The 27799-nt window shown below is 41.2% G+C and overlaps 1 protein-coding gene across 1 annotated transcript; it reads right to left on the bottom strand.

Moving 5' to 3' along the window:
• Window positions 1-4797: 4797 nt before the first annotated feature.
• On the bottom strand, window positions 4798-27512 carry ANKRD22 (ankyrin repeat domain 22). Its single transcript, XM_070946064.1, has 6 exons — window positions 27492-27512; window positions 18600-18791; window positions 14547-14654; window positions 11438-11515; window positions 8479-8577; window positions 4798-4919 (listed from the first exon to the last, which is right to left on the bottom strand). Exons 1-6 carry the CDS (start codon window positions 27510-27512, stop codon window positions 4842-4844), a joined length of 576 nt encoding a protein of 191 aa, XP_070802165.1. The 3' UTR covers window positions 4798-4841.
• Window positions 27513-27799: the final 287 nt, after the last annotated feature.

Raw genomic sequence — 27799 nt, 5'->3', positions numbered from 1 at the left:
GCTGTTCCCATTTCCTCTGAATTCTTTACCTTATTCCTCTGTAACTGAGAAACAAATTAAATTCTCATAAACAATTAAGAAATTTCTTTTTTTTTATTTGGATGCCCATTATAGTAGCAATACTAAGTTATAGCACTAACAAAATGGGGTAGCAGTAATCAGTCAAATGGCACATTTGGAGCAAAAGCTTACCAGGTTTTAGCTCATATACTGGAGAAGTAGAATTCTTTATTGGCCAACTGTGATTGAATACACACAAGGAATTTGTCTCCCGTGCATAAGCTCTCAGTGTACACGCAAACGGCAAGTGATAAATCATGATCATAATCATAAAATACAATCATCATAATCATAAGATACAACATTCAGTTGTAGTCATAGGATACTAAATAAGCAATCAACATAAATTGTAAGATACAAACAACAAAGTTATAGTCATAAGAAGCTAAGGAAATAGGTAATAGGAAAGATGAGAAGGATAATAGGAAAACAGCCCTAGTAGGTGGTTTGACATCCCAGGGCATAAGGCAGTGTTGTGGGAATTAGCTGTTTAGCAGAGTGATGGCATGGGGGGGGGACTGTCCTTGTGTCTAGTTGTTTATTTATTTATTTATTTATTTATTTATTTATTTATTTATTCATTCATTCATTCATTCATTCATTCATTCATTCATTCATTGGTTCGATTTATATGCCGCCCTTCTCCGGAGACTCAGGGCAGCTTACAATGCGTTAAGCAATAGCCTTCATACTTTTGTATATACCTGCTTAGTAGGGCTTTTGGGGCCCCCAAGCGGTGTTCTTTTTTATACCAAGTCAACTTATTGCCCCCACAATCCGGGTCCTCATTTTACCTACCTCGAAAGGATGGAAGGCTGAGTCAACCTTGAGCCTGGTGAGATTTGAACTTGCAGCAATTGCAGGCAGCTGGTGCTACTTAATAGCGCTTTAGTCTGCTGTGTCACCAAGGCTCTTCCTTGTTTTAGTGTGCAATGCCCTATAATGTCATCTTGTGTTCTGTCCCCGTCCCACACACGCACACCCACAGGCGGCCCGGAGTTAATAAGCCACACGACAAAGTCTTTGAAGATAAAGCTGGCAGCAACCCAGTGGCTAGCTGCCAATTCAGACTTTACTCACACAAAACAAAGATTAGACTGCAAGCATTCCAATAAAGCAGGCAAAGTTTCAGCAATACAAGGATTAGTCCAAATGCAGTCCAACAAGGTAGGCAGAAGTCCAGTAACACAGAGATCGTGGATTATTTCTAGTTTTTGCTCGTCACAAACTTAACCGGCCACCACACCCACATTTATACCCTGTGGGGTGTGGTCCAGTGACTCAGCTAATCTCTGGCACGCCTTCCTCTCTGCTGCACATGCTTCTCCCAGCACCGCTGTCGAGGATCCAGCCAGCACTTATCTCCTTCGTCGCTGTCCACCTGTGGCTGCGGGGACGTGCTTGGCTCTGGCCCTATTTCTTGGCCTTCAGTGTCCTCCAGAGGCATTGCCAGAGAAGAGGGTCCTGGAGAGGGAGGCCTTGCCAACTCCTCTCCCTCACTCTCAGAGTATGCATCTGTCGATAGCCCAGGCTCAGGCAACGGAGCCACAACATCTTGAGGGAAGAAGTTGAAACAGTTTATGTCCAGGATGTGAGGGGTCTGTAGATATTTTCACAGCCCTCTTTCTGGCTTGTGCAGTATACAGGTAGTCCTCGACTTACAACAGTTTTTTAGTGACTGTTCAAAGTTACACCAGCAGTGAAAAAAGTGAAAAAGCGGTTTTTCACAGTTACAACCTTTGCTGCATCCTCATAATGACATGAACAAAATTCAAATGCTTGGCAACTGGTTCATCCTTATGATAGTTGCAGTGTGCCGGGATCATGTGATCCAGGGGTGGGTTCTACTTACCTTTACTACCAGTTCGTAGTGGGATCGCTCGTTCATGCCTTGCTTCTGTGCATGCACAGATCGCTTCTGATGATGTCAGGGTCAGTGGGTGGAGCCTCCCGCTGGTTTTATTACCAGTTCTATAGAATCGGTCCAAACCGGGGGCAACCCACCACTGATGTGATCCCCTTTTGTGATCTTCTGACAAGCAAAGTCAATGGGGAAATCCAGATTCACTTAACAACCAGGTGAGAAATTTCGTAAAATGGAGCAAACTTCACTTAGCAAATGTGTCACTTAAGAACAGAAAAGTTGGGCTCAACTCAGTTGTAAGTCGAGGACTATCCATATACAATAAGCACCGCTGTACAAAGTGGTAATATGACTATTATAATATGTATCTTGGACAGTTCAGTTAATTCAAGTTGCAGCAGCGACATTGATCAGTTAAGAGAGACTGTGTTATGTTTGTTCTAAGCTGATATGCTTAAGAATTTACCACAGTTTGTTGATATGCTTCTGGGTGAAATGCAAAATACCGAGGTGACTCTTTTCTTTGTGTTAACTCTATGTTCATTAAAATAATCAGAAGAGTTCCCAGACATCTGTCATCATCTTGAGAACAAGCCTTCTAATTTTGTTACCCTAAATTCAGAAAGGGTTTTCTTGTAGCTTTCATTGATTGACTGATGAGAATTAGAAGACTCTGATACCAAAATTACTCTGGGCGAGCTACATTAGAAACAGAAACCACCAGAAAAAAATCAAAGTCTAGCTTCTTTAAAGGTCTTTGAAAGAATGATAAAGGCTCATAATATTAGTGTTCTGACCCAAACACGACAAACCCTCTGAAGTGAACTCAAAGATTCCTTTAATCTTTGAGGAAAAAGTTTCTGTCTCACATCAGGCTAACAAGTCTGTCTGACAGGGAGATGGATAGTTGTCTGCCATATCTATTCATCTCCGCCCCCTGCCTTTTATCCCCAGAGCTAGGGTGGGGTTTCACTAGCAGCAGTGGCTCTTCCTTCCCAAGGATAGGCCCAAAGATTTCCACTGCTTTCCTCTCCTCTGCCTGCGCATCCACACGTCAGGCACTGGACCCAGCTGTTGCTCCTCTTCCTCATCAGTCACCTCCAGACCTGGAGGCTGTTGACTCTCCATCTGAGGGCTGACAGATGGCCAAGGCTCTGCCCCCCCCCTCTCTCTGCCAGCTCCATTCCCTCTTCCCCCTCGGAGATCTCAGGTTGCCTTGATGCTGATCCTGACTCCCATGCCTCCTCCTCCTCTGATACGGGTGATGGGCCACAACAATTAGTCTGGCTTTTATTCATTGTATTTATTAGTTTTGGGTGGTTTTAATCTGAGTTTTATTATGGTTTTAGCTGTTTTGTTTAACACTTAAAGGCTTTCCATTTTTAATGCATACCATCCTATATAGAGATGAAGACAGAGATAGAGATGCAAATGGCGATAGTGATACATTGGCAAAAAAATGTTGCCGTGCAGCCTCACTGCCTAACATGAATACTTCTTGGGATCTGTCTTAATATAATGTGTCAGTTTCTTTATTATGATACACAACCAGAAAGTCTTAGAAAAGCAGTCTGTAAAATGGGGGGAAAAAATCAAAAACTAACAACGGGAAAATGAAATAGGAGATGAACTGGCACCCAAGGAGGAGACCTAAGATAAAACAGTAAAATCTCAACAATATCCCTTTGAGTGCCTTTGAGTATTCTGCAACATTTGAAGAGATTGTGTCATTCTGCTCAAATCATTAATAACAAAGATAAAAGGAATTGGTAGGGTGTGGCTGTTCTATCTCCATTCCCATGTGAAGTTGGCAACTCCCAGGCATTAAAGCACTTTATCTCCTTGTTCTATTACTATTACATACATTCAAAACAAAATAGACAAACACCTTTTGACAAGCCAAAAGTCAATTTACAACATAACTTTATTGCTAAACCTGTTTTGGATTACAACACATATAAATAGCACAATTTAACACCAATGAAATAAATAATACGGCTTATACTCGTGATGGCGAACCTATGGCATGCGGAGCCATATCTGTGGGCACACGAGCATTGCCCTAGCTCAGCTCCAGCATGCATGCACGCGTCAGTCACCTGATGTTTGGCCCTTCGGGCCCACTGGAAGTCAGGAAACTGGCATCCGGAGGGCCTCCGGGAAGAGTGAGGAAGGCAGTTTTCACCCTCCCCAGGTTCCTATAAAGCCTCTGGAGCCTGGGGAGGGCAAAAAATGGGCCTTCTGGGCCCACCGGAAGTTGAGAAATGGGCCATTTCTGGCCTCCAGAGGGCCTTGGGGGGGTGGGGAAGCCATTTTCGCCCTCCCCAGGCTCCAAGAAAGCCTCTGGAGCCTGGGGAGGGTGAAAAACAGGCCTACCGGGCCCACTGCGCCATCACGTGCCAAAAATGGGGGGAGCACGGGGGGGGTTACATGCACATATGTGGGGAGCATTGAATTATGGATGTGGGCACGCACGTGTGCAAACCCCCATGCTCCCCCCGCTTTTGGCACACGACGGCAAAAAGGTTAGCCATCACTGGCTTATACTATACCAATGGTTTTCAAATTGACAACCACTGTGTAGATTTCAACTAGCTGGGGAATTGTGGGAATTGAAGTCCATACATCTTAAAGTTGCCAAGTTTGAAAAACACTGACTTATACTCTACAAACGCTGTACTTTAGTAAGAAAACAATCATGAAAATAAAAATGATATTTTGACACTCACAGAATTGACCACCTCATTTTGATTTTATCACCCATTAAACCTCCAGCAACAGGATTTAATGCAGTCTATTCTTTTGCATAAGCTTATTGGCTGCCTGATGTTACTTGAAATTATAAAAGGAATTACATTTATCACAATGAATTGGCCCCATGGGTCGGAGCTTTTCTAACAATATCTGATGTAATGATCTAGGAATCCTTCTTTAATATGTGTTCTATGTTGAGGAACTTTAATCTTCTTACTATGTCCAATGGAGTCTCTCCAGCCTGAAATAAAGGGATAAAATGAACAAAGGTGAAAAGAATGAATGAAGAAAGCATCAACATATATAAAATCTAACTTGGCTGACCCAAAGGTCCTTTTTCAAGAGGCAATTGGACTTTCTTGATTTTCTTTGAAGACATTTTGCTTCTTATCCAAGAAGCTTCTTCAGTTCTGACAGGATAGTTGCTGTGGCCTGCTGGTGGCCAGCAGAGCTGGCAACAGAGACGGACAGTGAGGAGCTTGGGGAGGAACTTGGGCCAGTCCTGGGGGCTGGGGAAAGCTCGGATGAGGGCTCTGCATCAGAGGCAGTGAGGAGGCCAAGGCTATCTGATAGTTATATGCAGCCCCTGGAGTCTGACATCAGTGAGGCAGAAGAACAGTGGGAGCCTGTTCCCAGTGTGTGCATGTGTAGAGCTGCCAGAAGACAAGAACAATTAAGAAAACAGGGTCGACTTGGGAGTAAAGCTTGGAGATGATTGGCCCCTCCCATAAAACATAAAAGAGCGAACAGGACATGAGCTTTTGCAGGAAGCAATTAGTTCATTTGGACGGTTCAAGATTTGAAAATTCTGTTTGTGACTCTGTGCCAAGTTTGGCCTTGCCCTGCATCTGGAAATTAGCTCTCTGGCAGCATTCCATATGAGATAGGTGGGTGCTGATAACCTTCCTCTGAAAGACTGTTTATCAAGCCTTGCGGACTGTAAAAGAAAGTAATTTACAGTCGGATAAATAAAAGAGGTTTTGTGGGACTAAGACCTTGCTTCATGCTTTCTAAGGAAGCCTAGGTCAGAACAATAATGTCTTTCCATCCTTCCATTCCCCACCATCCAGTCAGAGCTGAAGAAGCTTCTTGGATGAGACGCGAAACGTCCTCAAAGAAAAACAGCTGCCTCTTAAAAAAGCACCTTTGGGACAACCATGATGACTGAGAAGCTCCATAAACATCTAACTTGGCCAACTTTAGATATTTGAAAGAGTACTATTGCCAAGAAGACAGTTATTTCATTGTAAGTTGCGCAGAATAATTTCATTTTGGATAGTATCCAATACTGGCTTTTGAAGCAAATGTTACAAATGTTACAAGTTCTAGGAGGAAGTCATAATCTCTTTCTTTCTTTCTTTCTTTCTTTCTTTCTTTCTTTCTTTCTTTCTTTCTTTCTTTCTTTCTTTCTTTCTTCCTTCCTTCCTTCCTTCCTTCCTTCCTTCCTTCTTTCTTTCTTTCTTTCTTTCTTTCTTTCTTTCTTTCTTTCTTTCTCCACCTATCTAACCACAAGGTAACTCTGGGCTGCTTATAATCATGAATGCTAGATATAAATATAATAAAACATAAATAAGTTAAAACAAGCCAAACACTATGATCCAATTAAAGATGTGGAGAACAGTTGGGGGGGAGGGGAATGGGATCTGTTGTTAATCGAACAACCACCTCCATTGTGGTTAAATAATTGTGTTAATCTACCATTAGAACTTTCCTCTATTTGCTTCAAAGTTTTGATGAATCTCTCCAGTGCAAATTTGTTTAAGAAATGTTGGAAGTAGTCCATATAGTCTGAAACCAGTGGCAAATGGTAATACAGGTAAGATTACCACTTGAAGTTAATCTCTTCAATGTTAGGTCAAACAAAAAGAATTTTGACCAAAAGGTGAGTGATGATTGCTATTGGTATGACAAAAAGTGCCTTATCAGTGAGAAATAAAACTCCTTGTATAAAGATTGATTTTCACACAGTGGAAACGTCTGAATATTATTTTATGATATTATTTTTTTTTGGGGGGGGACATCTATGAGTCTAAAACATCACTTACTTCTGCTAAGCTACTGCTAAACAATATAATTCTCAAATCATGGCTATAAAATGTCTTCTTCTGCTATCGCGAGACATATATTATAGCCACATATAGCCACGGGTCACCAAGTTCAGAGTTTTATGGTGTCACAGGAACTCTCATTTTCTGTGGTTGGCTGAAGCGGTTGCCATCAATCGAGTGAAGCCTCCCTTGGGTGTACAGAAACAACTGTATGTCAATCTGCGCCTTCCGTGGGCGTAAAGTTTCATCACTGGTTGGTGTTCACACACGTTATATGTCTAATTGAATGGTTTCACTGGACTTTATGCTCCGTGTTGATTTTTAACTGTGTTATTGTAAGTTTGGCCCTGACGAGTCAATACGAAATGCTTGCATCTACCGCCGTTCGTCTTTTAACTGCCTTGTTCAAATTGTTAAAGGGGACTAGTTGCTTTAAATATTATTCTCCCTATGGGAAACTTAAAATTATCTGTCATCAGCATAGGTAGTTAAGGTTGCTAACTTTAACCTTCATGGTAAATGATTCTGAGTGTTCTAGTCAAAAAGCTTAATGGGGAGTGCTGGATTGTTTACACATGATCTATAGTAAGTAGATAAATCTCAATTTTTAAATATTTATGGATGCTGTATAGATGGTTTTAATTCCTTTTTATTGTTTCTTTTACCTTTTTGCTTTTTTTTTCCTTGCTACTATCCATATTGACTTTTTAAACATCAGCTGTTTCTGGACAACATAACCTGTATCAAAATCTTCAAATGTAATGACTTGTAATACATCACCACAAATATTCACATTTTCCTCGATTAGCAAACTAGTAGATGAAAATCTTGGAAAATGGTAGAAAAGAAAAGAAGGTTTAAAGGTTCCCCTGTTCGGTCGTGATTGACTTAAGGTGACAATGCTCATCTCCAATTCTCAGCGTAGGGATCCTGCATTTTCTGAGAGAGGCTTCTGTCATTATGTGGCCCACATGAAAGTACAGAACACAAAAACCTTTCCCACTAAAGTGGTACCTATTTATCTACTTGCATTTGCATGCTTTAGAACTGCTAAATTGGCAGGAGCTGGGGCGATGATGATGAAAGCTCATCCTGTCACACAGCTCTCGGGTCTTCAACCCTGACTGTCAGCTTTCGAGCTGAGAAGCCCAGCATCTTAACCAGTGGTGGGTTCCTCCCGGTTCGGTCCCGTTCGGCCGAGCTGGTAGCGGTGACGATATGATGTCACCGAACCGATTCTCCCCCCCCCCGCCCTCCCACCCCCCCCACCCACCCACGTTATTCTTACCTTTTATTTGGTCCCACCCCCAATCTATTGCTGCCTCCTGAGTCCCAGCTGATGACTAGAGGGAAAAAAACTGTTTAAACTCTTGCCACAGGGCTTCAAAGGGCCGTCCTACAGCTGATCAGTGTTAAAAGCAAACAAATGAGTCGGGTCGTAAGTGCGAGAACTTGGTCATAAGTGCGAGGACCTTCCAGAAATGACTCTGGCCAGCTAGCCACGCCCACCTAGTCACATGACCTTCAAGCTACACCCACAAAATAAGCCACACCCACAGAACTGGTAGTAAAAAAATTTAGAACCCACCCCTGATCTTAACCATTAAGCCAATGTACTGCCCTGGTAGAAAAGAACCCCACTTATATATTTTTTCTTTTCTAAAATAAAAATAGATTCCTCTTTCTTAGTAGAGAGATAGTCCAAATCACAGAGCTAGAGTTCAAAATTATAATAAGACTACTTTTCCATACCTTGTCCTTTAGGGAAAGGTCAGCGCCTGCTTCAACTAATAATGGAATGATAGATTGGTTCTTCATTTCACAAGCATAGTGGAGAGCAGTCCGTCCTGACTAGAGAAAAAACATAATACATATTCTTCAGGAATAAGTTGTACCCTTACCCTAATATCCTTCTCATTAAGTATAAAATTAAAAATGGAATTCTTTCTTGCAAACTCTTGAATTATCATATATTTATACTTTTGGTCTATTGTTTCATTCACTTATAGACTGGACATTGATGTCGTCAGGTATCTTTATGCTACTCTACTGCAAAATGGCTCCATAAATAAAATAAGCTAAATTAAAAAATTAAATTAAGAACTTCAAAACAAAATTATCATAATTAATATATACTACAGAATTTAAACAGTCTTCATTGGGTTGCAACAGTAAAAATAAAATGTAGCAACTTCTTCAAATTATGCGTTAAATTGCAACCAAGGATGAATTTACATGGCCTGCCAACTCTTTTTCAGTTAGTTCCATTTGTATTATTTTCTGCAAGTGTTCACCTGTATTCCTTAATTGCCTTGAGATTTGAAAAACCATCTTATTCCATTGTAATCCTGAAGCTGAGTACAATATTGTACTAGGACAGATTCAGTGATCTAGTCCTATATCCCTGATGGCGAACCTATGGCACGCGTGCCACAGGTGGCACACGTAGCCATATTGGTGGGCACGCGAGCATTGCCCTAGCTCAGCTCCAGCACACATGTGCACGCTGGCCAGTTGATTTTTGGGCCTTCTGAGCCCAACGGAAGTCAGCAAACGGGCTATTTCCAGCCTCCGGAGGGCCTACGGGGAAGTGGGGAAGGCTGTTTTTATCCTCCCCAGGCTCCTAGAAAGCCTCTGGAGCCTGGGGAGGGCAAAAGATGGACCTACCGGGCCCACCATGCCATCACATGCCAAAAGCAGGGGGAGCATGGAGAGTTGCGCACACGTGCTTGGGGGGAGGCAGGGCGCATAGAATGGTGTGGGCACGCACGTGGGCAACCACTCCACACTCCCCCAGCTTTTGGCACGTGACAGCAAAAAGGTTAGCCATCACTGTCCTATATTATTCCCAACATACAGACTGAAATAAAAATAAGGTTTAACTCTGATTTGAATAACCCTACTATGCAATATTGTGTGGTTTTAATTAAAGAGTTGAAGCAGGTGAAGCCACAAAGTTCTAGCACACGTAAATCATACTTGTTCAGGAGACACAATTATTTGCTAAAGGACTGAACTCTTCACGGCCACTTCTGTTTGGTTTGCTTTGGTGTTTTAATTTATTTTTATTTTTATTTTACTTCGAATTTATATACCGCCCTTCTTCCTGGGAACTCAGGGCGGTGTACAGCCAGATAAAAACACATAATATAAACATTAAGAACAAATTAAAAGGAAATATCTCAATTTGGCCAAAAATTTAGGAAACATACAAATTTAAAATCATTTAAAAGGCATTGTTATTGTTAATGTAATGAAAAAGAAACTATTGCATTTTTTTTTCAAGAATAGTACCTGCAACCTAACTACATGGCTATGTAGTAAACTTCTGCGGTATTTGGAAGACGTCCTCATTCTGTCTAATTGCCCTTGAGAAAACATGTTAAATTATCCTATTGCATATAAAATTGTTAAATCTAATAGCACTTTTACACAACTACCAGCCTCACACTTCAAACCCTCTGTGGTAATTTTGTAGATCCTATACATCTTTGATTGATGTACTTCTCCGACACTGAACCACTCAGTTGATAAGTGGAAAGGTACAACTGGCAGTCAGCCAACTGGATCTAATTGGATCTCATCTTCCCTGGTTGTTTTGCTTTTTTTCTTTTTTTTTTTTTTTGGTGAGGAAAAACAACCAAAAAATAACAGCTGAACAATGGGGCCTAGGAAATGGCCTCGTTGGAGACAGGCTGAAAGGGTGACAAGAGGTAACATTTTAGTCTACTTGACCCTGATACAGGGGTGAAATGCTCCCAGTTTGGATGGATCGCCAGATCCGGTAGCGATGGCAGTGGATGGTTCGGAGAACCGGTAGCAAAAATTCCTGCGCCCCCTCCATGCCCAGCTGAGCCACATGATTATCAGAGGCTTTTTAAAAAAAACTTTTAAAAGCATTTTTCCTACAACCTCTTCCGACGAAAAAATGCTTTTAAAAGTAAAAAAAAAAAAAACCTTTGATGATCGCACGGCTCAGCTGGGATCGTCAGAGGCTTTTCAAAGCATTTTTTTCTGCAACCTCTTGGCCGAAGAGGTGGAAAAAAAAAATGCTTTGAAAAGTCTCTGGCGATCCCAGCTAAGTTGCCTGATTGGCAGAGAGGCATTTTTTAAAAAGCCTCTCTGACGATCCCAGCTGAGTTGCCTGATTGGGAGAGTGGCATTTTTTAAAAAGCCTCTCTGACGATTCCAGCTGAGTTGCCTGATCGGCCGAGACTTTTCAAAGCATTAGAAAAAGTGCTTTGAAAAGTTTTTTTTAAAAAAGCTGGCCAGGCCCACCCACTCACATTACCCCCATCACCAAGCCATGCCCACAGAACCGGTAGTAACAAATTTTACATTTCACCCCTGCCCTGATAGATCTCATGTTAAGTTGGCTGGCTTGGGTACTAGACAAAAAGAAAGAAGCAATTGCTCCCATTTTCTCTCCATATAGGGCATGGGTGTCAAACTTAATCGCGTCACATGATGTAGCATGATGTATCACAACGTTTTTTGCCTTTGCGGAGCTGGGGTGGGCTTGACCTGCATGTGACGCATTGGGCCCAAGGGGCACCAGTTTGACAGGCCTGATATAGGGGAAATCATAGGGGAAAAATGGTCCTCTCCTGCCTCATCCTTAGGAAAATGAAGATATTTTTATGGGTCACATCCAGTTACCACCCAAACTATAATCTAGATAGAATTAGAGTATATGAATAGATGCACTTACATCATCTTGAGTGTTAACATATGCACCAGCTCTAAGCAGCATCTTGATGAGGTTTTCATTCTGCTTACTTTTAGAAACCTGTTTAGCAGATTTTAGGGGTGAGAAAGGAAAAAAAATGGAACATTATTGGAAAATGGGTAACACTCATATTAAGCAGGCAGCTAATAAAGACTTTCTCTTATATAAATTTATCCAAATCCGGCTGAGAACATCTAGGTGTTCTTAAACTTCCTGATACTAAAAATTCTCAAAACATAATTAGGATATCTGATTAGTTGCCTCCCAAGTTCTGTCCTAAGAAACTATGGATTATTCTAAGTGTGTTCAGATCTTTCATAATGTTTGCAGGATCAGTTTGAATGATGGAATGACTCGCCCTAATTATGAATTGAGAAATTGCACATGGGGAGTATCCATAACATGCATAACTACAGTAGAAAAGTTATGTGTCAGTTACTTAAGAGATACACTTTAATACTTAGACAGTTGAACAGTGCCCAAGAAGCAGATTTGAATATTGGCTAATTCCATTTTTAGGAAGTCAAAAATTATTATAGGAAGAAAAGTAGTACATCATGGGAATGATACAGATGAGTTGCTAAATGACTTTTTCTAGCTTGGGTTCTTCTAGATGTTGTAATTTCCCACATAGCTAGAAAGTCACTGTCACGGCACATCTAGAACACACCAAGTTGAAAGATAAGGGTAAACAATCACCTCTTTAAATACTAATGTAGAAAACACTCTTTAAGGGAGACGTGGCTCTTACAGATAAAAGTTAAAAGTGTTCTGTACAAATTAGAATTAAAAGTGTTCCTGTAATCAATGGGTACAGAAAATATTAGACTGTAAACCTATGAGGGTGTTTTTTGCTTCAAAGAAGAGCAAAACGACTTCCTGAATCTGCTACATGGCAATATGACCGGCTTTGTTTTGCCTTCCGGGTTGGAAGACAGTTTGTGTGCACAGAACATAGAATTATAGGATTGGAAGGGAATTTGGAGGTCTTCTAATCCAGCCCCCTGCCTGTGGTAGGAAATATTCCATTCTGGACAAATGACTGTCCAGTCTCTTCTTGAAAACCTCCTGTGATGGTGCACCCGCAGCTTCCAGAGGCAAGCTGTTCCACTGGTTAATTGTTCTCACTCTCAGGAAACTTCTTCTTAGTTCAAAATTGGTCTGTCCTTGATTAATTTCTACCCATTGCTTCTTCTCCTGCTCTCAGATGCTTTGACTCCCTCTTGTTTGTGATAGCTCCTCAAATACTGGAAGATTGCTATCACATCACCCCTAGTCCTCCTCTTCATTAGACTACACCAGGGGTCAGCAACCTGCGGCTCTGGAGCCGCATGTGGCTCTTTCACCCCTCTGCTGCAGCTCCCTGGCAATCAAAATATGTGTCACAACCGCCAATGTGCGACACCCACCGGCACACAATTTATTGAGCTTTTCAAACCCCACCCCCACCCCCTCGGTAGGCCAACCATGGATAAATCCAAGAAAAGAAAAGTTTCAGAAGAAAACAAAGTTTAATTCAACTACATATGCTAGTTTTGTGGCCGCTCAAGAAATAGTCAGGCGCGGGAAGGATTTTGTGGCTCCCAGTGTTTTCTTTTCTGTGAGAAACGGGTCCAAATGGCTCTTTGAGTGTTTAAAGTTGCAGACCCCTGGACTAGACATATCTAGTTCCCTCAATCATTCATTGTATGGTTTAGCCTTCAGACCCTTATCATCATTGTTGGTCTTCTCTACATGCTCAGGAGCCTCTTCTGCTTTTAGAGTGAGCTGGCTAATGCTAAGGAGACGCTCTGGGGGTGTTCTAAATTTTCTGGCACTTTAAAAAAAAAACTGGAAAAAGACTGTGGAAATATGAAGCTCCTACCAAAAGCTTTTTGGGTTGTTGTTGTTGTTTTTTGCCAGAGACAAAAGAAAGACATAAGGTAGGGCTGCATGGCAGATTTTACCAAGCAGAGAAGATTGTAACCAATAGGACAAGATCACTAGAATCCAATATCTTCCAATAAGAAAAATTAGAAAGTCATTATCAAGAATCCCTGCAACTTTCAAAAGCAAACTATATAAAGAAAAAAAAAATCTCAATCTCTCAGAAAAACTTTTTCTCATTCTTGTCCTATATATCAGATTATCTAGCCCTGTCTTTTGAGGGGACTGGTCTGTTCCCATCTGTTCTTTGTTTTTTCAATGCCATCATATAATTTTTCAGTACAGTTAGTCTTCGACTTACAACGGTGTGTTCGAAGTTACAACGGCACTGAAAAAAGTGACTTATGACCTTTTTTCACACTTATGACACTTTGCAACATCCCCATAGTCACGTGAATGAAATTCAGATGCTTGGCAACTGACTCACATTTATGACGTTTGCAGTGTCCCGGGGGTCACCTGATCACCTTTTGCAAACGTCTGACAAGCAAAGTCAGATTCATTTAACAACTGCATTACTAAGGAGCCTGAGTGGCGTAGGAGGCTAATGCCTCCTACTAAGGCAGCATTTAACATCCAGCTGCCTGCAATTACTGCAAGTTCAATTCTCACCAGGCTCAAGGTCGACTCAACCTTCCATCCTTTCTAAGGTGGGTAAAATGAGGACCCGGTTTGTGGGGGCAATAAGCTGACTTTGTATAATGACTTCATAAATATGAAGGCTATTGCTTAACGCATTGTAAGCCGCGGAGAACGGCGGCATATAAAAATAAATAAATAAATAAATAAAAAACTTAAGAACTGCAGTGATTCGCTTAACAAGGGTGGCAAGAAAGGTTGTACAATGGGGCAGCATTCACTTAACAACTGTCTCACTTAGCAACAGAAATTTTGGGCTCAGCTGTGGTGGTGGTAAGTCAAGGACTGCCTGTATTGTGTAAGGACTAATTTTCACATGGAAACAATATGAAGTGTTTCATTGAGATGAATCACAGTTACCTCTTTGAATCAGGAAAGAGAATTATGGTACCCCTAAAGCCCAAAACTCCTTGCTGAGTTGAATCTAAACCTAAAACACGTAACTACAACAACCATGGTAGAAAGGACAGGGCACACGGATAATAACTGTAGGCATCATTTGATACTTGTTTGACCTGGAACTTACCATGAGAAGATATCCTAGTAGCATAACAGGCATTAAAAGTATGATGAGCAAATAATCAAGGAAACCAAATCGTTTTTTGACTGCGTAGTGCAAACAGGTTCTTTCTTTCTAGAGAGAAAAGAAAGAGTTTTAAGACAGTTTCTCATTCCATCGACCATAAATTATTCGCGATTTGTTTGATGTCAGCTTGGAAAGGTTTTCGATGCTTTCCCATTGCAGATATTACCCTGGAGATATTCTCGGTTCCAGGAGAGTTACCCTCAGTTACTGTTTAAGGAAAGAAAGAAGGGCCTTGTTGAGACAGTAATAACAAGGAATAAGGGATTTAGGAATTTAGGTAGCTAGAAGCTACTTGAATTGTTATCAGCCAGCAGCAGGAATTGGACAACTTGCCACAGCAATTTTCTGCAGCCAACTCACCATAGCCAACTCATCAAGGCCAACTCATTGCAGGACAACTTGCCACAGCCAACTCACTGAAGCCAACTAATCATGGCCAACTCACCATGGGCAACTCATTGCAGGACAATTCACCATGGCCAACTCGCTGCAGCCAACTCATCATGGCCAACTCACTGTGGGACAACTTGCCACGGCCAACTCGTTGCAGCCAACTCATCATGGCCAACTCGCCACGACCCAACTCATTGGGGGACAATTTAACAATTCTATTTAATTATTTAAAATAAATAAACATTATTTTAATTTTTGCCATTCACATTTCATTCTGCATTTTTGCATCCTTTTTTTAAAAAAAAAATTATTCCACTATTTATTTGCTATTAGTGTAACTCTTGTCCTGCAGTGAGTTGTCCTGTGGCGAGGTGGCCATGGCAAGTTGACAGTGACAATTTGCCTTCTTCTTTTTTTCCTAATTCATACATGAATAATGTATAAATTATAATTTACATGTTTTTGAGGACCTGGATAGTTTATTCAGAGAAGCAAAATCTACCACATGTTGTATTGATGCTTGCCTTATATGGCTTGTATCTATTTACCAGATAGCTCTGGGAGTTGGCCTGGTAAACATGATTAATACTTCCTTGAGGGAAAGGAGGTTTCATCCTTTTTAAAGCCATCTTCAATAAGTCCTCACTTAATCTCTTAAATAATGTAATTGAGGTCAGTTTCTAAAGTTCCATGCTTTTCAAAGCAATCTAGATCTCTCCTAATCCCCCAGAAGGAGGCAAAAGACTCATTGCTTCCCAATCCTAGATACAACTGGCTTTAAAACAGTAGTACATTATACAGATAACTTCCAAGCTTTAGAACATTTCTCTAATATGTTCTACATACATGGAACTTCAGCTGGGACACAGCGTTGCAGCAGATTGATCTCCATAGAAACCATGATGCAGCAATTTTGATTTCTTCATATAGTTATTATTATCTAAAAAGCCTCAAACGATTTGAACCAAGGACCACTGAAAAACGCTTTCTCCTTGCAGATTAGCACCACCCACTTAGATCCTACAAAGCTTAGCTCCAACAAGTCACCAGAGACCAAGATTTCCCCATGGTTACTCCACATCCATGGAATTTACTTCTCAACATAGTACAAATATGGAAGAGCCTGTAGTACAGTGGACTAAAGCACTGTAATTAACATCTGCTGCTTGCATTTACCGCAAGTTCAAATCTCACCAGGCTCAAGGTTGACTCAGCCTTCCATCCTTTCAAAGGTAGGTGAAATGAGGACCCAGATTGTGGGGGCAATAAGCTGTCTTTGTATAAATATACAAAAGTATGAAGGCTATTGCTTAACGCATTGTAAGCCACCCTGAGTCTCCGGAGAAGGGCGGCATATAAATTAAAGCATATATATATATACCTTTCTTTCACATTTTTAATAATTTCCTATCTTTGTGATCTATCTTAATGTACAACAATTTTATAATTCTTAGAAGCAAAAGCCCTCTGCCAATACTTGGAATTTTACTAAAACATTTTGATGTCATAACCCCTTGATGGCGAACCTATGGCACATATGCCAGAGGTGGCACGCAGCGTCCTCTCTGTGAGCATGCAAGCCGTCGCCCCAGTTCAGCTCCATGTCTTGCATGGAAGTCAGTGGTGAAATCCAAATTTTTTTACTACCAGTTCTGTGGGCGTGGCTTGGTGGGCGTGGTTGGCTTGTTGGGCGTGGCAGGGGAAGGATACTGCAAAATCTCCGTTCCCTCATCACTTTGGGGCCAGCCAGAGGTGGCATTTGCCGGTTCTTCGAACTACTCAAAATTTCCACTACCGGTTCTCCAGAACCTGTCAGAACCTGCTGGATTTCACCCCTGATGGAAGTCAAACATTTAGTAGTGCTGGTTATGATATTTTATCCCCCCATTTCCCAGAAACATTCATAAGAAAGGAATAATAAAGGTGGGATTTTAGAATTCAAACATACAAACACCTTCCACAAAATATCCAAGACTTCACAACTAAGAAGGAGAGAGTCTGGATAGTGGATGTTGCGGTACTTGGAGACAGAGAAGAGAAAGAATTGTAGAAAATCACAAAATACAAAGACATAGAAATAGAATGACTGTAGCAAACCAAAGCAAAAATAATCCTAATAGTCATAAGTACCTGAGGCACAATTCTAAAATATCTGGAGCATCTCTGCTTGAGCAACATCTTGAACATCACTGACATTGACAAAATCATCATCAGTCAATAGCAAAAGGCAGCTATAATTGGAACAGTTTATAATCCTGCAATAACATCTTTAATACCATCAAACAATGATGCAATAGTGTTTGTGAGCAGGATTCACTGGGCTAGGGATTTTCTATCTTTCACGGTGAGTTGTATTGTGTTGGGAGGGGGTGTGCATGAAGGGAGGCTCAGCCAATCTCATAGTACACATGTTGTACTCTGACAATAAAGGTTTGAATTGAATTGAATTGAAGAACCCAACAGGTGTATACAAATGCCACAGCCAGTCTAATCATCTGGCTAATTGTGCAACCATCCACAATAATAATAATAATGAATAACACCAATAGTAATAAGTACCTTGCATGCAATTCCAAAACATCTGGAGCACCACACGAAAGCACCATCAACATTGAGAAAAATCACCATTAGTCAATTGCAATTAGTCAGAACCACTGGCATCCTTCAACGATACCTTTAATACTATTAAACAACAGCCTAGATCCTTAGGAACGACCCAGCAGATAGACAAAAATGCCAAATGCAGATTAAATCACTGGCTGACTGTGCATTCAACCATCATTTAAAAATCAAGCTGGCAAGCCACAATTGGATAATTGAAACGCCATTCTTTTTTTGCAAGCTTCACATCCATTACATGTACAAATGTAATGGATGTGAAGCATGTTAATAACTTTATTAGAAATTATAATTAGAAGGCTAATAGAAGGCTACTACAAACTAAAAAGAATTAAAAAGAAAAATAGAAGGTGCAGAAAGAAAAACAAACTGGAAAAGGAAGAAGAAATAAGAATACAGCAAACAAAAAGGAAAAGAAATGACTTTCTTCACAATCAGTACAAAGAATTTTAATAGCCTTCTCTTAAAACACAACAAATGATCTCTTCTTCTCATATCTTACCTATAAACAGAGATATAGGTTACCAAAAACATTAGTTACATCTCCTCATTTTGCCTCTATCAGTGATGGGTTGCCCCCGGTTCGGACCGGTTCTATAGAACCGGTAGTAAAACTGGCGGGAGGCTCCGCCCACCAACCCCGATGTTATCAGGAAGCTTCTGCGCACGCGCAGAAGCGTGAGCGAGCACAGGCATGCGGGCCTCCATTGCGAACCAGTAGTAAAGATAAGTAGAACCCACCCCTGGCCTCTATGTCTGGAATTCCTGCCTCACCCTTCAGAACTCAGAAAGGAAACCTACATTTCTACAGAGCTTAAGAGGTGATTTTAAACCGGTGTTTTTCAAACCTGCCCACAATAAGATGTGTGAATTTCAACTCCCAGAATTCCTCAGATAGCATATCCTTCCTCTATTCTCTTTGCAGATCAGTCCTGGTTTTAGCAACCTAAGAAGAGGTCCTATTGCAGTAGCTGCTCTCACCTTATTTTTTATGTTCACATCAGCATTCATTTTCAGAAGGTAACTGACGATTCTATTGTGCCCTTTTTTGCATGCACAGATTAATGGCGTGTCTCCACCAAAATAGTCCTGGATATTCAGATTATTTCTGTCTTCTTCCAAGAGGAGCTGAAGTTCATTGAGGTCATTATTATAAGCTGCCTGGCAAATGGGCTGAGGGAAGGAAAGAGAGAAAGGCAGGAGAACTTCAGTAAGTAGTTTCAACAGCTTTTGATTTAAGACAAAACGATAAATGGATTGTGGGTTGTTACTTCAACACATCCATCCACCCTTTTGAATTGTAACACACAAACTTTTTTCAACATGCAGGTAGTCCTCAATTTCCAACCATTTGTTTAGTGACTGCTCAAAGTTACAATGGCGCTTATGACCATTTTTCACACTTACGACAGTTGCTGCATTCCTATGGTCACGTGATCAAAATTCAAATTCTTGGCTACTGGCATGTATGTATATATATATATATTAATTTGATTTATATGCCGCCCTTCTCCGGAGACTCAGGGCATCTTACAATGCGTTAAGCAATAGCCTTCATACTTTTGTATATTTATACAAAGTCAGCTTATTGCCCCCACAAACTGGGTCCTCATTTTACCTACCTTAGAAAGGATGGAAGGCTGAGTCAACCTTGAGCCTGGTGAGATTCGAACTTACAGTAATTGCAGACAGCTGGTGTTAATCACAATGCTTTTAGTCTGCTGAGCCACCAGGCCCATGTATATGATGGTTGCAGTGTCCCCAGGTCACGTGATCCCTTTTTGTGACCTTCTGGCAAGCAAAGTCAAATGGGGAAGCTCACTCAACAACTGTTTTATTAACAACTGTAGTGATTTACTCAACAACTGTGGCAAGAAAAGTCGTAAAATGGGGCAAAGCTCACTTAACAACAGTCTTGTTTAACAAACATAAATTTTGGGCTCAACTACGGTCATAAGTTGAGGATTACCTGTAATTCTAATGCAGGCTAGGTAAATGAACTTTCACCAACAGATCAGAAGTGGTATTCAGCCGGTTCGTACCAGTTCAGAGGAACCGTAGTGGAGATCGCAGGTGGGCCGGCCCCCCCAACCCCGCCGGCTCTATGCTGTCCTATTTAGGCATGGTTTTGAGGCTGGGTGCATGCGTGGAAGGCACATGCGTGAGCAAAGCACATGTGCGGAAAGTTGGGCGCATGCACGGAAGGTGTCCGCATGAAGCGAGCATGCGCATGCAAGGCAAACCGGTAGCAACAAAATGTGAAACCCACCACTGTGACAGATGATTACTGTAAGTTGAAAGCAGCTTGAGATCTCTTCCATGAGGTAAAGAACAAATTGGTGTCTCCAGTTCTATAAATTAATACACATGGGTCTTATCATGCATATACAACTTGTTCTTGTGAAAGTTCTTTACTTTCAAAACCCTGATACCAGCATTTCCCCTCCAAGATGCCTCTTGGAGAGAAAGTGACTGGCTCAAGCTAGCTTTGCGCCTAAGGCGGGACTAGAAATCACAGCCTCCCAATTTTTAGCCTGATGCGTTAACCACTGCCACCAAACTGACTTTCACAGAGCGGAACTTAGGATCATCCTAAACTTTTAGAGATAGACAAAGAAACCAAGGAGAGGAGAAAAGGAATTGCAGCAATGCAGCATTCACCAAACTCCTGGTGAAGTTGAAGTTTGAAGTTGAAATTGAAACCAAGAACACATTTAAAAAAAAAAAAAAAGCTGCAAACATCCCTGATTTTTATTTCCAAAAAATGGCTCTGGGGTCTTTGTGGTATCCAAACACTTTCTTGGAAATAAAGGTAATGTGCTATCAACATGCCGTTTTCCATTTCGTCGTTTTGTTTCATCATTTCATTGTTTTGCTTTATTTTAAAATCAAATTAAATCAGCCCAGCACCTGGTGAGCACTCTTGGAAACATCACAGGAGAATTAACATACACTATATAGGCATCACACTGGATACAAATGTGTAATGAATAAATTCATATACACGTTAAAAGAAAGTAAAATAGTTTTTAAAGGTGTGCAACTAAGGGACAACTTGAATAAGTATTGCATTAAGGGCTGCAGTTCCACATTAAATCCACAAAGTGGTGCTAATAGATTAACAATTAATCTAAAACTACTGGTGTGACAGCTTCAAGGATTGCTGAATTACCAATCACTCTTGTTTTCCCTGAATTGTTTTTTTTTTCCCAGTTGAAAAGCCCAATAAGCAGGATAACAGTGAGATCTCCATGCTTTAACATCTATTCTCCGAATAAGAATTCTTGAGTCATTTGGTGAATAATTGCTATTGCAAACTGTAAAACTGATCATGATATGAGATCCATCATAGTTAAGTAAGGCAAACGGCAGCACTTAGATGATTTTGGAAAAAAAAAAAAGAAAGCTAAAACAGGGTTAGATCTGGTTAGTATTTGGAGGAGAGACCACCCATCAAGAAATCGTCAAGAATGTATGCTTGATTGGGAGGCCCAAAGATAAATTGTTTTGGTAACTCAGGCATATAGTCACCAGGAATCAACTTAAGGGCAACTATTTTTTCAAAGATCTAAAATGGGGAGGGATTTCAAAGAGGGATCAATGAAATCAGCAAGTATTGCGGGCCCAATTGGTAAAAGAAAGCTCAGGACCATATTGGTTGGAAACATGAAGAAGAGGCCTTCATCCTGCAATGGATAGACAATGGCTAAGAGGAGGAGGAGGAGGAGGAGGAGGAGGAGGAGGAGGAGGAGGAGGAGGAGGAGGAGGAGGAGGAGGAGGAGGAGGTGGAAGTGAGGGATTCTTTGAAAGTACGCAGCAAACTAGGCACATGAATTTTCAGGGCTTGGCATGGCTGCCCTTCCCACAAGGCATAATCTGGCCAACTCATGCCATAAAGAGATTTGTAGTCTCCAATCCATACACATAGATTGGACTGTTCCTTCAAAGATCTCTAAGTCTAATCGGCTGTATGATGTAGAGAGCACTGACTTCTAATGTTAATGAATACAAATTGGCAGCCCTCTAAGGAATGTAAACTGTTTAACAAAAGGCTAGTGAAAAAGGCTTGTAGGTTAGGTTAGAACTGTTTTTGTTTTATCATAACAAATCAAAAGGTAAAAGTCCATACGTCCTTTCCCTCTCCAAGCCTAGAATACTTAGGTTTCAGAAATTGCATAATTTCAGTCCAAAACGGACTATCCAGCTGTGTGAAAAAAAGAAAAGAGGAAACTACATAAAGGCAACTATACAGATCAGAACGGTTTGACTCTATGAGTTATTTCAATTCAAGTCAATTGTCATAATAACTTTCAGTTCAGCCATAATGTCAGCAATTATAAGATCCCACCAAGTATGAAGAATTTGTGTCTCAGTTTTCTTGTTTTCTTTCTCCATCCTCTTGTTGTGACTCTGATCCCCGAGCCCGTCTTATCAGGGGGAGAAGACTCCAAAAGTGAAGGAGAGAAGTTGGCAAGGCCTCCCTCTCCAGGACCCTCCTCTCTGGCAATGCCTCAGGTGTCCTCCGAAGGTCAAGAGATAGGCCAGGAGCCAGGCACTTCCGAGCAGCCGCAGTTAGACAGCGACGGAGATGAGTCTTGGCTGGATCCCCGACAGCGTCAGAAAGACAAGCACGTGCAGTAGAGAAGGAGGCGTGCCAGAGATTAAGCTGAGTCACTGGACCACACCCCACAGGGGATAAAAGGGGCTGTGGTGGCCATTCAGGCCTTGTGACGGACAAAACTGAAAAGCTAGCAAGTCATAATGCATTTCTGGAACTTCGTTATATGCCCTCCTTTGATTTATTATGGACTGGACTTGACAATTCTTTGGCTTTGTGGACTTATTTTGGTTTATAGGATGGAGGAGAAAAACCTCCCTTTGTGAGTAAAGTTTTTGGCAGGCAGCTACTGGGTTGCTGCCAATTCTGTTATCTCAAAGAAATTCCTTACTGCTGGTTTAATTAACTCCTGGCTGACTGTTTGTGTGCGTGTGTGAGACGGGGACAGAACACCTCTTAGCGTAGGGTTATCTCATTTTGAACTATACAGGTAGTCCTTGACTTACAACAGTTCATTTAGTGATGGTTCAAAGTTACAACGGCACTGAAAACAGTGACTTACAACCATTGCAGAATCCTCATGGTCACATGATCAAAATTCACATTTATGATTCATATTTATGATGGTTGCAGTGTCCCAGAGTGATGTGATCCCCTTTTATGACCTTCTGATAAGCAGTCAATGGGGAAGCCAGATTCATTTAACAACCGCATTACTAACTTAACAACTGCAATGATTTACTTAACAACTGTGGCAAGAAAAGTCATAAAATGGGGCAAGATTCACTTAACAATTGTCTCACTTAGCAACATCATTTTGGGCTCAATTGTAGTCTTACGTTGAGGACCACCTGCAAATCTAAAGGTAGCTAACTTTTCTGAAGGATCAGCTGTAAATACTCTAAATGAATCGGTGACACTGCTTAGGGGTTGTATTTTTCAATGGTGCGTTCTTACGGAAAGAAAAAGAGAGGTAACATTTATCCTGGTTATTTTTTGATACCATGATATAAAGATATATTGGTGGCATGGGCATAGGGAGAGTGGGAGAGAATGGCAAAGCCCCAAAGTAACAAGAGTAGAGTAGAGTAGAGTAGAGTAGAGTAGAGTAGAGTAGAGTAGAGTAGAGTAGAGTAGAATAGAATAGAATAGAATAGAATAGAATAGAATAGAATAGAATAGAATAGAACTTTTTATTGGCCAAGTAAATATTCTAAATGAATCGGTGACACTGCTTAGGGGTTCTATTTTTCAATAGTGCATTCTTATGGAAAGAAAAAGAGAGGTAACATTTATCCTGGTTACTTTTTGATACCATGATATAAAGATATATTGGTGGCATGGGCATAGGGAGAGTGGGAGAGAATAGCAAACCCCCAAAGAAACAAGAGGAGAGTGGAGTGGAGTGGAGTGGAGTGGAGTGGAATGGAATGGAATGGAATGGAATGGAATGGAATGGAATAGAATAGAATAGAATAGAATAGAATAGAATAGAATAGAATAGAATAGAATAGAATAGAATAGAATAGAATAGAATAGGAGTTGGAAGGGACCTTGGAAGTCTTCTAGTTCAATCCCCTGCTCAGGCAGGAAATCCTATACCCGTGTTGGTGAACCTATAGCACGTGTGCCGGAAGTGGCATGCAGAGACATTTTTCCGGGCACGCAAGCCGTCTCCAAGCTCAACTGAAACTGCTCATGCGCGTGTGCCCCAGCTGGTGTTCAGGCCTCTGGTGCGTATGCGCGCAATTCAGGGGACCCAGCTGGTCTTCGGAGCTGTCCTGAGCATGTGCGCATGTTTGCGCATGCATGCAAGATTGTGCACGCATGTGCAGACAGCGTTTGCGCACATGCATTGCATGCACGAAAGCTGTGCGCATGCGCATATGGTGAGATTGCACACACAGCACACGCTAGTGCGCATGCGCAAAAGCTGTGCGCGTGCACAGATGGTGCGGTTGTGTGCGCAGCACATGGGGAGGACCCGCGCGTTACCGTGGATGGCACATGAGTATGTGCAGCGCACGAAGCGCGTTCTTGTTCAGCACTCAGTAAGTAAAAGATTCGCCACCACTGGCCTATACCAGTGATGGCTAACCTTTTTGCCATCGCGTGCCAAAAGTGGGGGGACCACGGGGAGGTCACTCACATGCATGCCCACACCCATAATTCAATGTGCCCAGTCTCTGCTCATGCGCGTGCGTCCTCCCTGCAGCCCTCCCTTGCTTTTAGCATGCAATGGCACGGTGGGCCTGTAGTCCTGTTTTTCACCCTCCCCAGGCTCCAGAGGCTTTCTAGGAGCCTGGGGAGGGTGAAAACGGCCTCCCCCTCCCCGGAGGCTGGAAACAGCCCATTTCCCAACTTCCGGTGGGACTGGAAGGCCCAAAAATCAGCTGGCCGGTGCATGCATGTGCGCTGGAGCTGAGCTACAGCAATGCTCGCATGCCCACTGATATGGCTCTGTGTGCCACCTGTGGCACCCATGCCATAGGTTCGCCATCACGGCCCTATACCATTTTAGACAAATGGTTATCCAATATCTTCCTAAAAACTTCCACTGTTAGAATATCCTAATGATGTGAAATAAACTACATTCCTTATGTATTCCTTGTCATGACACTAATATAAAACGGTGGAGCTTGCATTATGATGACACAAACCACGTTTCATCATTCTGGCGTCTTCGTGACAAGGCGTGGGCCCCTCTAATTTAGAGGGCGCGTATATCATCCTGACTTTCTCCTTTGCCTGAGAATGTCTTATGTACAGGAGTTTCATCAGCATGGATTGTGCTTCAGAATCACCGCACGTCTACATTTTGCATTTCAAGACAGTGAATGAACAAAAGCCACAATAACCCAGGTGAAGGATTCAGAAATCCAAATCATTTCTGAAATGGAATGCAGCTCAACTGGATATGCTTATACTACAAACCCGTGTGTTTATAGATTAAGTGGGTTGGGAATCCAAATCGCATTTTCTCTATTTACTTTTAACAAATAGGGATCGTCTCCCCTAGTTACAGAGTTTTCATAAGAAGTTTTTAAATGTAAAATTATTTTTTTCTTGAACAATGACAGAGAGTTGTATCTCTTAGCCTTGTGAGGTAATCCAGGCAAGAAGCACAGCCAGGAATTTTAGCTTAACCTTTATTGTAAAGATGCATTAGCAGAATCTTGCAAGGCTGAAAGTACCTCTTCCATCCCTCATTTTTATTTTCCTAAAAACTACTGATAGTTCCTTCTGAGATTCTTTTACCATCCCTCCCAGTGGTGAAATTCAATTTTTTTAACTACTGGTTCTGCAGGCATGGCTTGGTGGGCGTGGCTTGGTGGGCATGGCAGGGGAAGGATACTGCAAAATCCCCATTTTCTCCCCACTCCTGGGGGAAGGATATTGCAAAATCTCCATTCCAGGGGTGAAATGCTCCCGGTTCGGACCGGATCGCCTGATCCAGTAGTGAAGGAGGCAGGTGGTTCAGAGAACCAGTAGCAAAAATCCCCGTCCCCACCCCCATTGCCTAGCTGAGCCGAGCAATCATCTGAGGCTTTTTTTTTTTAATTTTTAAAAGCATTTTTTCTACAATCTCTTTGGCCGAAAAAAAAATGCTTTTAAAAGTAAAAAAAAAAAAAAAGCCTCTGATGATCACGTGGCTCAGCTGGGATCATCAGAGGCTTTAAAAGGATTTTTTTTACAATCTCTTCAGCCGAAAATTGTAGAAATATTTTACAAATTGTAAAAAAAATCTTCAGTAGAAAAATTGGTTTTAAAAATTAAAAAAAAAAAAGTTGACCATGCTCACTCAGTCATATTACCCCCCCACACACACCAAGCCATGCCCACAGAACTGGTAGTAACAAATTTTACATTTCACCACTGCTCCATTCCCACCCCACTCTGGGGCCAGCCAGAGGTGGTATTTGCCAGTTCTCTGAACTACTCAAAATTTCCGCTACTGGTTCTCCAGAACCTGTCAGAACCTGCTGGATTTCAACCGTGATCCCTCCTCTTTTTAGACTAAAATTTAATATATCAGGCTGTGGCTCTTCCTCATGTCTCCCAAGATCATTGCCACATACTGTATCATTACAAAATCCCAAAATACACATACCGGTTTACTATTCTTTAAGTTTGCAATTGTAAGCCAGTTTGATGTAATCAGTAAAGGCTCTGTGGAAGTGAAAGTTGGATTTTGAAGAGGAAGGATACTTGTGAACTGTATTATTGGAGAAGACTCCAGGGAATATCAGCGATAGCTATATAAATATAACTATAGCAAATATCGTGAATAATCAGAGTCCTCACTTAAAGCACAAATGACCAGGCACAAATTATGAAAATATATATTAATATGAAACATATTGTGCAAAGATGTAGCTCTGGATAAGTCTATAATTCTGGGAAAGGTAGAAAGTAAGAGAAGAGGACAACTAGTCACAAGGAGATAAGGAATGACTCATTAAAGCAATAATGGGTACACCATTGGAAAACTTGAAGGATCAGGAAGAAAATATATCATTGTGGTTGATAAGAGTGAACGCATACTTGATGGCACATAATCAAATTTGGAATTAAATGTAGACATAGGAACTTAGAAGAGGTTTTGGCAATATACCTATAATCACGGAGGAAAGTTTCTGTTTTAGATACTGCTCATACTTTCTAATGCAAACTGAAACCTTTAGTTAGGCTGATGAAGCAAGATATTTCATTATTATGTTTACACATTTTTCTTTGCTAACTCAAATTCAACATGCTGTTCCTGGTAGAGTGCTTTGAACACGTTCTGTCCTTATTGGACTGTCTTAGGGACTGGCATATGCTTTAAATATCTAGCTCTATTTTAATTCCTGTTTTTATACTCAAAAAAGACTAGATTTGTCATTAGAACATTCACTAGTTTATACAGATACTGAGGAGGTAAATCTGTTTTTTTCTTAGTAGTATCAAGCAAGCACTTGCTAGAACATTCATTGCTGTATCTCCAATCACCACCTTTAACCAACATCTCCAAAGTCCTTGATCAAGAGGTCACACACGGACCACTTTTTCTGATTTCCATAAGCCACGCAACCCTGTTTCAGATATTTCCCTCTTCTAACTTCAATTCAATTCATATTTTAATGGAAAACTGTTGATTATTCCACTAGCTACTGATTCCCCATAAAAATGCAATTTCTCAGACTTGATAAGAGATGCTTCAATTTGATAAAAGCAAAACCAACCCCTTTGAACATATATCAAACAGGCTTCATTGCATAATGGCTACTGTTGAAGCCCATTTAAATAGTAGTAAATGGCTACAGAGTACTTACCTGTGAATATAGTATCCCCATATTTTTCCTTTTGATGCCACTTGAAATCCTTTCATTAAATTTCTTTAAAATGTGATCCACAAAGCCTTTTTAGTGGAATATGGTGAAGAGCAAACTACCCCAAAGACTGTGCATTTTCCTTAAGTTCCCTAGGTACTTCCCATGCTTGGTGTAAGTGGTTTCTTAATCAGACACAGAATGAGAGGCTCCACCCGGTGAAGCAGAGGTGTGTGCTCACTTCCTGCAAGCTCTCACAACTTTGTACAAGTTACAACAGAGAAGGTTTGTCAGTGAAGCAATAAAAAAGT

Source organism: Pituophis catenifer, unplaced genomic scaffold (genome assembly GCF_029215685.1).
Source record: "Pituophis catenifer annectens isolate HBS135680 unplaced genomic scaffold, rPitCat1.0.hap2 SCAF_6, whole genome shotgun sequence".
Classification (NCBI taxonomy): Eukaryota; Metazoa; Chordata; class Lepidosauria; order Squamata; family Colubridae; genus Pituophis; species Pituophis catenifer.
Note: the sequence above shows the minus strand (reverse complement) of the source record. Positions and strands in the feature narration are given on the sequence as shown.